The sequence below is a fragment of the Argopecten irradians genome, chromosome 15 (genome assembly GCF_041381155.1).
Source record: "Argopecten irradians isolate NY chromosome 15, Ai_NY, whole genome shotgun sequence".
Lineage (NCBI taxonomy): Eukaryota > Metazoa > Mollusca > Bivalvia > Pectinida > Pectinidae > Argopecten > Argopecten irradians.
In genome coordinates this window covers 34,094,432-34,111,175 of record NC_091148.1, presented here as the reverse complement: position 1 = coordinate 34,111,175, position 16,744 = coordinate 34,094,432, and the positions used below count along the sequence as shown (strand labels likewise).

The 16,744-nt window shown below is 40.6% G+C and overlaps 2 protein-coding genes across 2 annotated transcripts in view; one reads left to right on the top strand and one right to left on the bottom strand.

The window, feature by feature from the left end:
- Positions 1-7,016: 7,016 nt before the first annotated feature.
- Positions 7,017-13,320, bottom strand: LOC138308801 (uncharacterized). The gene is made up of 6 exons (XM_069249808.1): positions 13,048-13,320; positions 12,246-12,430; positions 11,460-11,698; positions 10,825-11,057; positions 7,677-7,898; positions 7,017-7,081 (listed from the first exon to the last, which is right to left on the bottom strand). Exons 1-6 carry the CDS (start codon positions 13,292-13,294, stop codon positions 7,017-7,019), a joined length of 1,191 nt encoding a protein of 396 aa, XP_069105909.1. The 5' UTR covers positions 13,295-13,320.
- Positions 13,321-14,692: 1,372 nt separating this feature from the next.
- Positions 14,693-16,744, top strand: part of LOC138308800 (WASH complex subunit 2-like) — a 34,786-nt gene continuing 32,734 nt past the window's right edge. The window contains exons 1-3 of the mRNA XM_069249807.1: positions 14,693-14,761; positions 15,846-15,950; positions 16,098-16,190. Of these exons, the coding sequence (XP_069105908.1) occupies positions 14,699-14,761; positions 15,846-15,950; positions 16,098-16,190 (261 nt within the window). The 5' untranslated portion in view covers positions 14,693-14,698. The remainder of the gene's footprint in view (positions 14,762-15,845; positions 15,951-16,097; positions 16,191-16,744) is intronic.

Sequence of the window (16,744 nt, the reverse complement as noted above, 5' to 3'; positions counted from 1 at the left end):
TATCACTGAGTGGCCGTAAAACGGCCCAAAGTAATGCCCCCCCCCCCTTTACCATGTCTACAATTGTTTTTTCCTGGAATTGGAAATCCACTCATTGAATCACCATAATCTCACTTTGATTTTCAACAATTTCAAAATAATGAAAAAAATGAGAGACACTCATTCAAAGGACTTTTCTCTGATTAAGACGCGGGGACAATGGTCATACTAGGATTCATGTATGTCCTAACTAACATGAGATTTAATGTCCCCACTAAGATGAGATAAGTGTATGAGATAAAATGTATGTCCCCACTAAGATGTGATATTCAATGTCCCCACATAATTGTGATGTACGAGATAAAATATAGGTCCCATCTAACATGTGATATTCAATGTCCCCAAAAAATTATGCTGCATGAGATATAATGTATGTCCCCACTAACAGGAGATATTCAATGTCCCCACAAAATTGTGCTGCATGAGATATAATGTATGTCCCATCTAACATGTGATATTCAATGTCCCCACAAAATTATGATGCATGAGATATAATGTATGTCCCCATCTAACAGGAGATATTCAATGTCCCCAAAAAATTATGCTGCATGAGATATAATGTATGTCCCATCTAACATGAGATATTCAATGTCCCCACAAAATTATGCTGCATGAGATATAATGTATGTCCCCACTAACATGAGATATTCAATGTCCCCACAAAATTATGCTGCATGAGATATAATGTATGTCCCCACTAACAGGAGATATTCAATGTCCCCACAAAATTATGCTGCATGAGATATAATGTATGTCCCCACTAACAGGAGATATTATCTATAGTACATATGACCTACTCCCCAGAGGAAAATCTGAGACCGCAGAGCCAAGAAATTCACAATTTGGTAAAGGGCCTAATGACCACTCTATCTATAAAGAGTATTTGACTCACAGGAGCCCGGGGAAAATTATACGATTTAGAATGCCAGATATGAGTTTTACGATGAATTTTGATGATTTTGCGAGCGCCAAAGGCGCGAGGTTTTGGTGTTTGGTGTTTGGGGTGTTCTGGGTTCTCCCTCGGGGGAAAAATCTACAATTTAGAATGGCTGAGATGGAGTTTTACGATGTATTTTGGTGAATTTGCGAGCGCCGAACGTGCGAGATTTTGTTGTTAGGGGGTTCCGGGGGTCTCCTCCGAGAAAAAATATAACGTTTTGAAATGACTGAGATGAGTTTTACAATGTATTTTGATTATTTTAAAGCGTTCTTAACACGGTAATTTTTCGATTTAAAGTTACCTGCATTTAGAAATGATAATTGTGAGTGTCGTCATACCATTATGCAACCCAGCTCGATCTGAACATACCGGATTCCCACCATCGGCATATTGTTGTGTAACTTAAAATAATATAAATGAATTGATTGTCTTGCTAAGACATATAAACAAATTAATATTTTAAGAAGCATTTTTTAAATAACATAATTCCTTGATGGACATTTTTAGTCTAGTTCGTGTGTATTGACTTTTCGTTATTAAATGTTTAAACATTACGTGCTTGAACGTTTTAGGAAACGCGCCGCGCAGCGGAAAAAATTCTAAAATGAAGTACAAAAATGGCAGGAGGAACATTTTTTATCTCAAATGTGCATTTTTAGAACATTTCACTCAGCGAAAAAAAGGAGGGTGGGAGGGGGCGGCAAGAAGACATGGCAATTGCCCCCCCTCCCCCCGCTTCCTACGCCCCTGAATAACATCAGGTAACAAAAAGAAACAGTAATCTGATATATACAGAAAGTTTCAAGGAGCTGCATCGAACGGTTTTTGAGTTAATAGAGCCCGGAAACAAAAAGAAATATTACTTTGATATTTTGACTAATTTTCCATGGTAACAGAAAAAAAAACACGCAACATGGAATAGCAAAAGGCATAACAAGGGCACTTTTCTGATATATTCAGAAAGTTTCATGGAGCTGCTTTGAACGGCTTTTGAGTTATAGCTCGGACGGACGGACGGACGGAGCCCAAAACAATATCCCTCACAAACGCAATTCGCGGGCGATAGTAAAGGTCATTTTTCTGAAAGATTCGATTATATATACAGCATTTGTTCATGGAGCAATATTAATCTTAATACAATCAAATAACAGTGTACATAAGGCTTACAATCGGACATCTTAAAGCTTGTATGTTTGTAAGATAATTCATGTAATGTATACTTGTGAGATATCTTATAAAATGTAACATATTAATAAAGATGCTCCGCCGCCGACAGAGCATAAATGACATTCATCATTTGAACAATATTTGGTGTTTAGTAGTGTATATATATCTATGTCTAATTAACAAAAAAAAAAAATATTTAAAAAAAAAATTGCCTTTGGTGCATGCGCAATCAGTACTTCATTCCATATAGGATATAGTGCCACGGAATTTTTTCGGGATGCAGTTAATTATTTTTCCTATTTTTAACTTGATGTAAAATTAGAAGTTTAAACGGTGCAATGGTGGTAAAGGTGTAAATTAAGTAACTTTTGTAACTGAAGAAAAATACTAAAAAAATCGTCTGCTCCTGTTTTGGATAGTGAAAAAATACCATTTGTCAGCGGTGGAGCATCTTTTTTTTTATCATTTTTTTTTTATTTATTTATAATGATCTTTTTTTTTTTTAATTTTGGTGTAATTTTGACACCATGTGACCTACCTGTCCTAGGGTACGCCCCAGACCCCATAGAGAAGGGGTCACTGGTCCACTGGGATCTCACCATGTGACCTACCTGTCCTAGGGTACGCCCCAGACCCCATAGAGAAGGGGTCACTGGTCCACTGGGATCTCACCATGTGACCTACCTGTCCTAGGGTACGCCCCAGACCCCATAGAGAAGGGGTCACTGGTCCACTGGGATCTCACCATGTGACCTACCTGTCCTAGGGTACGCCCCAGACCCCATAGAGAAGGGGTCACTGGTCCACTGGGATCTCACCATGTGACCTACCTGTCCTAGGGTACGCCCCAGACCCCATAGAGAAGGGGTCACTGGTCCACTGGGATCTCACCATGTGACCTACCTGTCCTAGGGTACGCCCCAGACCCCATAGAGAAGGGGTCACTGGTCCACTGGGATCTCACCATGTGACCTACCTGTCCTAGGGTACGCCCCAGACCCCATAGAGAAGGGGTCACTGGTCCACTGGGATCTCACCATGTGACCTACCTGTCCTAGGGTACGCCCCAGACCCCATAGAGAAGGGGTCACTGGTCCACTGGGATCTCACCATGTGACCTACCTTCCTGACCTGTCCTAGGGTACGCCCCAGACCCCATAGAGAAGGGGTCACTGGTCCACTGGGATCTCACCATGTGACCTACCTGTCCTAGGGTACGCCCCAGACCCCATAGAGAAGGGGTCACTGGTCCACTGGGATCTCACCATGTGACCTACCTGTCCTAGGGTACGCCCCAGACCCCATAGAGAAGGGGTCACTGGTCCACTGGGATCTCACCATGTGACCTACCTGTCCTAGGGTACGCCCCAGACCCCATAGAGAAGGGGTCACTGGTCCACTGGGATCTCACCATGTGACCTATCTGACCTAGGGTACGCCCCAGACCCCATAGAGAAGGGGTCACTTGTCACTGGTCCACTGGGATCTCACCATGTGACTTACCTGACCTAGGGTACGCCCCAGACCCCATAGAGAAGGGGTCACTGGTCCACTGGGATCTCACCATGTGACCTATCTGACCTAGGGTACGCCCCAGACCCCATAGAGAAGGGGTCACTTGTCACTGGTCCACTGGGATCTCACCATGTGACTTACCTGACCTAGGGTACGCCCCAGACCCCATAGAGAAGGGATCACTGGTCCACTGGGATCTCACCATGTGACTTGACCTAGGGTACGCCCCAGACCCCATAGAGAAGGGATCACTGGTCCACTGGGATCTCACCATGTGACTTGACCTAGGGTACGCCCCAGACCCCCATAGAGAAGGGGTCACTGGTCCACTGGGATCTCACCATGTGACCTACCTGTCCTAGGGTACGCCCCAGACCCCATAGAGAAGGGGTCACTGGTCCACTGGGATCTCACCATGTGACCTACCTGTCCTAGGGTACGCCCCAGACCCCATAGAGAAGGGGTCACTGGTCCACTGGGATCTCACCATGTGACCTGTCCTAGGGTACGCCCCAGACCCCATAGAGAAGGGGTCACTGGTCCACTGGGATCTCACCATGTGACTTACCTGACCTAGGGTACGCCCCAGACCCCATAGAGAAGGGGGTCACTGGTCCACTGGGATCTCACCATGTGACCTACCTGTCCTAGGGTACGCCCCAGACCCCATAGAGAAGGGGTCACTGGTCCACTGGGATCTCACCATGTGACTTACCTGTCCTAGGGTACGCCCCAGACCCCATAGAGAAGGGGTCACTGGTCCACTGGGATCTCACCATGTGACTTACCTGTCCTAGGGTACGCCCCAGACCCCATAGAGAAGGGGTCACTGGTCCACTGGGATCTCACCATGTGACTTACCTGTCCTAGGGGTACGCCCCAGACCCCATAGAGAAGGGGTCACTGGTCCACTGGGATCTCACCATGTGACCTACCTGTCCTAGGGTACGCCCCAGACCCCATAGAGAAGGGGTCACTGGTCCACTGGGATCTCACCATGTGACCTACCTGTCCTAGGGTACGCCCCAGACCCCATAGAGAAGGGGTCACTGGTCCACTGGGATCTCACCATGTGACCTACCTGTCCTAGGGTACGCCCCAGACCCCATAGAGAAGGGGTCACTGGTCCACTGGGATCTCACCATGTGACCTGTCCTAGGGTACGCCCCAGACCCCATAGAGAAGGGGTCACTGGTCCACTGGGATCTCACCATGTGACCTACCTGTCCTAGGGTACGCCCCAGACCCCATAGAGAAGGGGTCACTGGTCCACTGGGATCTCACCATGTGACTTACCTGACCTAGGGTACGCCCCAGACCCCATAGAGAAGGGGTCACTGGTCCACTGGGATCTCACCATGTGACCTACCTGTCCTAGGGTACGCCCCAGACCCCATAGAGAAGGGGTCACTGGTCCACTGGGATCTCACCATGTGACCTACCTGTCCTAGGGTACGCCCCAGACCCCATAGAGAAGGGGTCACTGGTCCACTGGGATCTCACCATGTGACCTACCTGTCCTAGGGTACGCCCCAGACCCCATAGAGAAGGGGTCACTGGTCCACTGGGATCTCACCATGTGACCTACCTGTCCTAGGGTACGCCCCAGACCCCATAGAGAAGGGGTCACTGGTCCACTGGGATCTCACCATGTGACCTGACCTAGGGTACGCCCCAGACCCCATAGAGAAGGGGTCACTGGTCCACTGGGATCTCACCATGTGACCTGTCCTAGGGTACGCCCCAGACCCCATAGAGAAGGGGTCACTGGTCCACTGGGATCTCACCATGTGACCTACCTGTCCTAGGGTACGCCCCAGACCCCATAGAGAAGGGGTCACTGGTCCACTGGGATCTCACCATGTGACCTGTCCTAGGGTACGCCCCAGACCCCATAGAGAAGGGGTCACTGGTCCACTGGGATCTCACCATGTGACCTACCTGTCCTAGGGTACGCCCCAGACCCCATAGAGAAGGGGTCACTGGTCCACTGGGATCTCACCATGTGACCTACCTGTCCTAGGGTACGCCCCAGACCCCATAGAGAAGGGGTCACTGGTCCACTGGGATCTCACCATGTGACCCTGTCCTAGGGTACGCCCCAGACCCCATAGAGAAGGGGTCACTGGTCCACTGGGATCTCACCATGTGACCTACCTGTCCTAGGGTATGCCCCAGACCCCATAGAGAAGGGGTCACTGGTCCACTGGGATCTCACCATGTGACCTACCTGTCCTAGGGTACGCCCCAGACCCCATAGAGAAGGGGTCACTGGTCCACTGGGATCTCACCATGTGACCTACCTGTCCTAGGGTACGCCCCAGACCCCATAGAGAAGGGGTCACTGGTCCACTGGGATCTCACCATGTGACCTACCTGTCCTAGGGTACGCCCCAGACCCCATAGAGAAGGGGTCACTGGTCCACTGGGATCTCACCATGTGACCTACCTGTCCTAGGGTACGCCCCAGACCCCATAGAGAAGGGGTCACTGGTCCACTGGGATCTCACCATGTGACCTACCTGTCCTAGGGTACGCCCCAGACCCCATAGAGAAGGGGTCACTGGTCCACTGGGATCTCACCATGTGACCTACCTGTCCTAGGGTACGCCCCAGACCCCATAGAGAAGGGGTCACTGGTCCACTGGGATCTCACCATGTGACCTACCTGTCCTAGGGTACGCCCCAGACCCCATAGAGAAGGGGTCACTGGTCCACTGGGATCTCACCATGTGACCTACCTGTCCTAGGGTACGCCCCAGACCCCATAGAGAAGGGGTCACTGGTCCACTGGGATCTCACCATGTGACCTGTCCTAGGGTACGCCCCAGACCCCATAGAGAAGGGGTCACTGGTCCACTGGGATCTCACCATGTGACTTACCTGCCCTAGGGTACGCCCCAGACCCCATAGAGAAGGGGTCACTGGTCCACTGGGATCTCACTATGTGACTTGACCTAGGGTACGCCCCAGACCCCATAGAGAAGGGGGTCACTAGTCCACTGGGATCTCACCATGTGACTTACCTGCCCTAGGGTACGCCCCAGACCCCATAGAGAAGGGGTCACTGGTCCACTGGGATCTCACTATGTGACTTGCCCTAGGGTACGCCCCAGACCCCATAGAGAAGGGGTCACTGGTCCACTGGGATCTCACTATGTGACTTACCTGCCCTAGGGTACGCCCCAGACCCCATAGAGAAGGGGTCACTGGTCCACTGGGATCTCACCATGTGACTTACGTGCCCTAGGGTACGCCCCAGACCCCATAGAGAAGGGATCACTGGTCCACTGGGATCTCACCATGTGACTTACCTGACCTAGGGTACGCCCCAGATGACCCCATAGAGAAGGGGTCACTGGTCCACTGGGATCTCACATAAATCTTCTCCACCAAACAACTTCCCCAAAGTTTTTATCACTGAAAATAATAGTAAGTAGAGTTTTAAAATGTAAGAAAGAAGAGACAATAACTAATTATGTTCCATGGACATGAAATTATAAAGGGCAACAACTCTGTCAATAACATTTAAAAAAAATTAAATTTAATTGTTTAAAGTCTTAATTTTAAATGTCCTGTCTGTGTGATACAAAATATCAAACCATTTGTGTTTCTTTCTTTACTGATCTCGTCATGTTCACAATATTCAATAGACACTCTCGGTCACAGAATCAATCTTAATTTAGAACTGATCTAATATGGAGCAGATAATCATTTTTATACATATATATGTTTTGTTAAGTTATGAATCATGTTAATACTGGAAGAATACCGTTGAATCATTATACAGTGTACCTTAATTTGAAGTGTTTTTTTGTCCCAATAAAACATCTTTGCATATTACAGAGTTATCTACCCTTGCTGGTAGGTATATCGAAGGAAAACTTGTGCCATTTGCTCTGAAAATAAAATATGACGTGTTCATAAACACATTGTATCACAATCAAAACTTACTTGCAAGGGTAGATAACTCTGTAATATGCAAATACGGAATACAGTAATCTTTACGGCCTACCTAGTTCTTTGAATTCCTCTATCGGAGTCTGTTCCAAATTGATAGCTGCTTTATCGTATAACGAACCAACCAGAAATGGCCGATCAACCAGATTCTGCATGTTGAACCATGTCTGGATGAATGGCTCCTCCCCCTCTGGTGTTGTCATGGTAAACACGCCGACGTCACTCGGCCAGAACGCCTCAGAAAACCCGACAATTACTTTCTGTGAATCGTAGACACCTGTACGATACATTTGATCACATTACTGGTCAGTTAAGCAATGTCATAAATATCATATTAAAAGACATTTTTCTTTTGAGTTACAATATTCAGAAGAGTTAAAGATGCACCACCAATGACAGAGCAAAAAATCGATACTCATTATTGGAACAAAAATTGGTGTTTAATCGTGTACATATATGTCTAATTAACGCAAAAATTAATATGAGATAATTTAGTTTGCTTTTGGTGCATGTGCAATCAGTACTTCATTCCATATAGGACATAGTGTCACAGAATTTTATAGGGATGCAAATAATTATCTTAAATACTTTTATCTTGAAGTAAAATGAGAAGAACTATTCAATGGTGGTAATGGTGTAAAGTAAGTAACTTTTGTAACCGAAGAAAAATACTAAATCGTCTGTTCCTGTTCCTGCGACGGAGCATCTTTAAATACCATATATGTAACCCAATTGTCTTCATAATGATGAAAACGCAATTAAGAAACCACATTTTGCCCGACTCAAAATGAAACAGAATTGACAGTCTTTGTTTGTCAACAATCTGGTGAATACTTCAGCACAAAGAATTGTTTGATAAACTAAGTAGATGTATGCCATTTATGACCAGAGTTGGTTGGCACATTTTTTCTCCATCACGCTGCCTTTAGACATGTTCTTCACAAAGTCTCTAAAGCCTTCATAATCATTATTTCATTGATAATCCAAGGTCAGCCAAGGTTCATATTTCATAAGCAGATATGTATAATAAGGGCCGTTTTCCATTATACGGTTTGACTGGTTGGAAGTTTTAGACACTTTGAGCAAATATCTAGGCCTGAAAAAAATAATATAAAACAAGTCATCATGGATATAAGAAAGAAAATTTCATAAACTATGTCAACCACCATAGAATGGAAAACTGTAGTGTGGGTAAACAAAATATCACCAATAAGTATGGACTATTTCTGATAAATTATGTATAAATTATAGATATGAATTATGATAAGGGCAAATTCCATATCAATAGAGTAAAAATGCATGTGTCAATGTTGGTCAAAAAGGTGCTCACACCCATTAGAAAATTGTAAGTACTAAAATCTCATTTATTACCTAAATTAAATCACCTATAATGGTCTAATTCCTAAACCCAAATATAGATAAAATCAATAGCTGAAAAAAAACTCTCTCTCAATTGTTTGGCAATCATCATTGAATCGAATTAAAACGGAGTATTCGCAGATATTTATAATAAGTTTTAACATCAACTTGGACTACAAGACTAATACGTGTTGAAGAAAAAGAATGGAAAAGTATGTTGGTAACAGAAAACATCTTTAGTTGTTTCAAAGTTTTTAGATAATGGGATCAATTTTTTGAAAAAGTTAAACTAATACTAAATGTTTGGGATATTGTTTTCCAGGCAAGTCAAACACAGGCCTGACTTTTCAATGGCATTACAACACACTTGAAGAATTTATAAAATCTCCTGTAAGGTATAATCGCCTATACTTGAAAAGATAATGTAAATCCCTTTTACCAATAAAGAATTGTACGAAAAAGGTATAAAATTTATATCAACTTTATGTATTCAAATACAAATGTTTATTAATTTTGAAAGCTATCATACAAACACAAACATTTCATTAGAAATTCTTCTTCCTTCCAATTGTTTGTTCAGGCAAGTCATCTCAGGCCTGCATCAAATAAACTGCAGGTCAACGCAACTCAGTCAGGTAAAATATTTGATATATTAAAAGAACCTTTTATCAGATCCCAAATTCATAATCAATATTCTGATAAAAAATAGAGAAAGGGAGTAAGACAACACCTGTTAAATTTCAATTCACTGCCGGTACAAAATACAAATAAACACACTTTTGAAAGGACCTGGTAGAAATAATGACTTTTCTACAACGTGAATCCGATTGGATTCCGAATAAACAAAGAATTGCCTAAATGGTCATATTCAATTAAAATTTTATATTGTTTTTGGCAAAGTCTTACAGGGCCTGCTCCTAAACTGCACACAAAGTACTCATTTGAATGTCATCCAGGAAAAATGATAAAATAACGTAAAAATGAAAAAAAATAAAAAACTTCTTTTGTATAAATTTTCTATTGAAAAAACATTAGCCCAGAAAAAACTAGAATCACAAATAAAACAAAAACTGTGGGAAAATTGGCAAAAATATTAAAAGTCAGCTAATGAACTTAGTCTGAGAATGAAATCACTTATACTGACATCCAACCATTTGTTTGTTTTTATGATGAAAGACTATAACAGGTAACATTATATGTATATCAGCAAGTCATACACAGGGCCTTCATCATAAACTGCAGGTCAGTCAGGTTATATTAAAAATAAAAAACAAAAATGTTTATGCGTATCATGTTTTAGAATAAAAGAGAATGGGTATGCACATCCTGATTACCATGTGTGACAATCTGTGGGTGTGTGCGCTTGAGGGGAGAATATTGTGAGAGTGATACAACCTGTCCTGATAACATGTACTGAGAAGTACTATTATACGGTTTTTGACTGGTTGGACCTAGTAAAAAGGGAAAGAAAGATAATTCTAAGAAACAGTTTCTAAGTATCATGATTATAGGTGGCAAAACCTTTAAAAGTGATCTTTGACATTTTAAAAATTATCAATGACCCTAAGAAAGATTTAAAATGAAAACATACTAAAGCTTTTTTCTTATATTACTAAAACATGAAAATACATTTCAAGAGCTCTGATTTTAAAACAATGTTGTGGAAATCCAGCAGAGGCAGCCATTTTGTCTCAAATCCTGACGTCACGTCAGTGACATCATGGTTTATATAACGCTGTAATAATTTATAAGTTGTTTAGATCCGCCCATAAAAATCGCTCACATATAATGAGGAAGTCACTAGATATCAGAAGAATTATAAAATCTTCATAGTAGATGGTTACCGAGCTCCTTCACGGCCTTGTACCACTCCTTAGGAAGTACGGGTTCAAACAGTACAGCCTCACTCCTCAGTACGCCTACGGGGACGGCCACGATAACTAGGTCAGCACTGACCTGATTTAGGTCCTTAGTACGCACAATCACTTTCTTCTTCTTAGAGTCGATTTTGATCTGTCTGACAATTTGATTCAGACTGATAGACAGAGGTAGCTCACTCCCTAGTCCAGATACAATACTGGAAATAAAACAATCAACAATTTCAGGAACTTGAGTTAACTAAATTGTTTAATGATGTCTTCTGAATAGGATGATGCATAGTATGTAGTTTACATACCTAATTCCTGCTAACTTTGTCTCCTCTCCCAACTACCTTTCTAGTACATACATCTAATGTAAATGTATTATAGTAACATGATATTGTAATACGTAATACTGTTAGCGAATAACTGAAACTTGATACTGCAAATTACTCCTATTTATAAAGGCATGTTATCACACAATATTTTACATGTTCTACAATCTACGTCATGGTTGTAAGAAACAAAGACTTCACAGATATAAGAAAGAAAATCTTTTAACGAGTGAAAATCATCAAGACAGAAAGTATTAGAGGAGAAGATCTTAATGATGATCTTACGCGTCTAGAACTTGGTCATATCCATCCACCACGATTGTATTCCAGCCAAACTGTTTCACTGGATCAAAGTGCATGGTGGAGTAGTCAGGCTTAGAGACAGCGTTATGGTTACGTAGAATACTGGTGATGATGGCGCGGTCACCCTGGAATGTGTGACCTGAGATCTCGTCCTCTACGGCTTTCTGTAGTGGAATGTCGACACCAGTGGCCTTTACCTTGTCTACTGCTGACTGAATTATCTGGCCAATAAAGTAAAGAAAGAAAGTCAGACATATCAAAACTCTGAAGTCATTGTAATAAAAGAGAGTAAAAGTCATCACCATAGAAACAGGGGTTAAATGTGAGAAATGTTCATATTGCAACTCTGTAACAATTGATTTTAGTAATCTCTATAGAAACCGAGGGGTGTTAGATGATATGCTTTTCAGACCAAAACTCTGCTGGTCATTATAGGTCATCACTATGGAAACGGATTATAAGCAATGACAATTCTGATCAAAACTTTGTGATCGCTCAATCTATGTCATCACTATGGAAACACATGGGTTTTAGGTGAGAAATGTTTATATCACAACTCTGATTGGGTCACTTTTACTAATCTCCATAGAAACAGTGGTGCTAGATAATGCTTTCAAAACTCTGGGGGTCATTCTAGGTCACCATGGAAACAGAGGATGCAGACAAGACATTCCAGACTTTCCCTGAGGAAAACCATGGTGAAATGTCCATCAACAGTCCATGAATGACTCTAGTTGGTTGAAATCATTCATACAAACCAAATCTTACCGAGAAAACTTCAGTGAATATTTTGTTAGCCTCATCTCCCTTGAAGATCTTGTCAGCCTCAGGAACATGGAGCTGTATAGGTCCGGACACTTTGGTTTCTAACTCGCCTTTCCTGGCAATGGCCAGAATCGGATTGTCCTTCACTTTGGAGTTGATCCAGACAGCCCCCAGATCTGTCTCTGCCCCTGCAATAAAAGAAACACTAAACAATTTAACAATAAATTATCAGTACTTCTGTACATGACTATGTGTATATGGTCCCTAAGGCAACCATTTTTCCTTTTCATTTTCAAGGCCCCAATTCATGTTAAATCAAGAAAAATTTCATTTCATAATATCACATCAGCATTTCTTGCTTGAGTGTCTACACTTTTTATGTGATATATTTCCTTCAATCAATTAATAACATGGGACAAAGAATTCCAACTGTGTGGACAAAAAAAATGTCAGATTTTTAAAGGTGACGAACACGATTACACAATTAATAATATATATATATATATTTAATATTTTTATTCTTGTTATATGGTCTAAATCTCTGAATGCTTACTACATATTCTGGATCATGAGATATGAAGTTCCTGTGTTAATTAAACAATATGATAATTTTCATTTGAGTTGAAACAAAAGTAGCAAATAATTTTTTGCCCTTTAAAACATTTTGCTTTCAAGCTAAAAACGATTAGCGATATACCGATTTCTTCAAAGTTAAATCTCCAAATCGTTCTTGACCCCATGGTAATTAATAAATCCTCCACAAATGCCTGAAAATATCATCCCCACAAAATCTGCCAATATTTACCGAGAGGTTTCTTGAAAAGTTTCCTGTTTGTCCAGACGCGTCCCCCATATCTTTCTTTTCTAGCCTCCAGCACAGTAACATCAAACAACTGTGAGGGGTGGTTGACAAGTTTCCTGGCAGCAGCTAAACCAGAGATCCCTCCACCTATCACAAGTACTTCCTTTTGTTTGTGTGCTGTGTCTGCTTTACAAACATCAGTTGTATACACAAGCATCAGCAGGCACATCCAAAACAGTATATTCTCCATTTCTGAAAGCGAAAAAATAACAATTGAAATGGTTCTGAAATCTATATGACGAAATTTACTGAATGTGTGTGATAAATCTATCTTTGATATTCCAGATGTTACTTTAATCACTGTCGTTATTGCATTCAATTTGACTAAATTAGAGAGCGCAGCGAACGGGCCGATGGAAATCCTTTATTTAGATCTACTCTTGTGATAGAGGTGTCTCCGTAACGTTATTCTATGTAAATCATCCAATATATGTAGAGTTGGAAAACTTTCTCAAAAACCGGAAACAGGAAGTCAACACAAGATCCAGCATCGCGCAAGACAGTATCTAAAGTCACACTCTCGCGTGATTATAAAATCACACTCTCGCGTGATTATACAAACAAGTAACGCTTGGAAAAATACAAAATGAAAACATTAGTGAAAGATAAACCTTCCAATTTATTCTTACCTGAATCTAACAATTACATTTTGTCCTGAATCTTAACTTAAAAGCCGTTTTACGTGAGCAGTTGCTTCGGAATTTTCCGCCTGCCAACGGAGAATGACGTTGAGATATAATTTGTAGCCGCAGTCACGTATTTTTGCAGAAAGTGAAAGTAGAAGTATCCTATGTTCAATATTATTTTTCTTGTGATAAACTCAATGCCAGTAATTCAGCAAAGCTATTATTCTAATATTTAATAATTCTATAAATGGTTTCTAGCAGTACAGTTATTCAGCGCACCCAATAAGCTATAAAAACAAAACACATATCAATATCGATAAGACTGATGGGTCAGGGGAGAGTACTCTTTCGCCGTTGGAAATCCTTTATTTAGATCTACCTGGCATATTTCTATTTAGTTAAACATTAAAAAAACGAAAGAATGGATCAACTGCTGCGCTCTCAGATAGGCTTTGCCTAAAATCATATTACATTGTACAGGGGTGGATAATATGACAGTGATAGAAACCCCTGGAAAATCAAGGATGTGACTGACTATCACTGTATGCCCTACTATAACTTTTCACTATGTTCCTTAATTTATGTAATGTTTCTCTATGGTGAATTTTAAGTTATGGAACTCATTAAAGTTAGGCATAATTAAGCCAGGGAATGTTGATGAAACTGCATGGGCCCTGGTATAATTTTGCTTGGATTTTTAATCTTAACCACTAAAATGTATGAAAAGCAGCTCATGAACAGGCATCCGCTTTTGAAAATAATGAGTAACAATTAGAAAACACCTATTTCTGAAAACCCATTTACCTGTAATTAGCATCGGCCCTACCTGCTTGTTTTATACTACCCGCCTCATCTGAATCAACACAAGATCTGTGTTGAAATGCCTTCTCTTCAAACGTCTGAATGACCTAGATCACAAAGTGAAAGCGGAAGCGTAAAAAGTCACATGATTTGTCATAATTTCCAAGATGGCGTCGCCTGTTCCACCCCCACCAGACCTCGCTATGTCTGACCAAGCAGCGGCGCCCACGGTAAATAAATATGTTCAGCTTCGTCATCGATCACTCAAATATAAACTTATTCATCGACACGTAAATTGTCATCGATAAATTTTGAGTTATGTCAGCAGGAAAAGTGTCTGTAATTTTGACAGCAGTTTGATGACTAAACTGACAGGCCTAATCTTCGTCCTACATGTCAGTTGGTAATGTCTTGCTTCATATCTAATTCTTTATATGTACACAAGTATCTACACGTAACGCACTTACTTATATAGCAGGAACAATACTGACCATGTAACAAAATATATACAGTGAATACAACAGGTTCTAGGTTAAGACTCAAACACTTGGTAATTTTGACCATGTGTACTTGCAATTGTTAATTTGTTAATTAGCCTTAGATTATTGTGCGAGCTAAACACATGTACATATATTTTCATGTATTTTGTCCCCAAGGCTCATGGATGTACATGTTTTCCCTAATTAGAATAACATTCCTTTAATTATCTTTATAAGATATGTACCAGGATATGTAATTATAAATAATTGTTGAAACTTAGGTATCACTGAAAGAGGAATCATTACATTGACTTTATTTGCTGTTTCTTTGTTGTAAGTGTATATATAACATGCATATGGTTATGACTAATTTGACCTTTTTGACCTTATAGTTATACAGTTTGATATCTTCAACCAAATGATCATGATTACTATATATAGAACACTAACCATCCCTGTTTTGACAAATTAAACTTAGGTTAACATCACATAGGTCCATCTTTATTGTGTTGCCTTTTCCGTGACCAAAAATAGTGATGCTATAAATGATCATTGAGTCCAATGCATAGGTTGTTACAGAATGTATTACAGTCAGGCTTGTTTTAAAGTTGATGTGTATAATCTGACACTAATATCAGTATTTAAAAGTGACCATTACGGATGTGCAAACCGTATATAATTTATAATCATATCTCTTACTCATTATGTTTCATAAAATTTTAGCAAAATTTTTTATAAGTTTGATCACAAATCAAATTTAATTTTGTACAAAATGTACCCACATGCATGTCTCTGCTTAGATTTGTAATGAATATATATGAGTATCTATTGACAGAACAATGAGCCTGCAGCTGCAGGTCAGAGGTCATGGGAACGACCTTGGCCTGTGGAGGAGATGAGGAAAGAAGCTGGGAACTGGTCATTAGCTGCTGATGCTGGGGTAGGTTTGGAGGGTCTGTGTTAATAAGAAAGGAGAGAAAAGTTATCATAGATGTTAAATATTACCAATATATGTTGACATTTAGAGTTTAATCTTAGATATTAAATATTTGTGTTACCAAGGCTTACGGGTATTTGATTATTTCAGCTCTTACTCCACTTACAAGAGTTTTCCCAGAGAATGATATTAAAAGTCCACGAGATTGAAAAGGGAGTGGACGGTCTATTAAATGATTCCAAGGTAAGTAATGATATAATAAATGATATGATAAGATATAGTCCCTAAAGAATGGTGTAATAATACCTATGATGGCATCTTTAGGTAATCAATGTATTAAATATCAAGGATATTGACTTTTTCTGAAAAGCCTCAAACGTTTTTCCAATTCAAGCCTTAAATTTCCCATGGTCTTAGTAACTTGCAAATCATTCAAAATCTATTAATTTATTACTGTGTCAGTTAAGGCTTAAATATTTATGTATTTCTTTATTTCTTTCAAAAAGTTACACAAGGTTCATTGGAAATAAATAATCCTACTCATGTCTTACTTATGATTTAATTATTATTTTATTGTTTTCCCTGACTCTTGACTCCTATTCCCAAAGCAGTGGAATCAAACATGAATATAGTGATTAATATATATAACTAGCAACTGAAATGTTAGAGTTGTGATTGTAATAAATCTGGAAAAAAAACCATTATATAAATACCCCCCCCCCCCCCATTTAAGTAATAATACAAGGGTTTTAATATCCCAATATACAATTTACTGTCGACTATAGTCCCACCTTCTG

Coding starts and splice junctions, on each gene's coding strand:
- LOC138308801 (XM_069249808.1), bottom strand. CDS start 13,294: ATGGAGAATATACTGTTTTGGATGTGCCTGCTGATGCTTGTGTATACA. Junction 11,699..12,245: donor TATTCACTGAAGTTTTCTCG/GTAAGATTTGGT, acceptor TTTATTGGCCAG/ATAATTCAGTCAGCAGTAGA. Junction 7,082..7,676: donor AGAGGAATTCAAAGAACTAG/GTAGGCCGTAAA, acceptor TATTATTTTCAG/TGATAAAAACTTTGGGGAAG.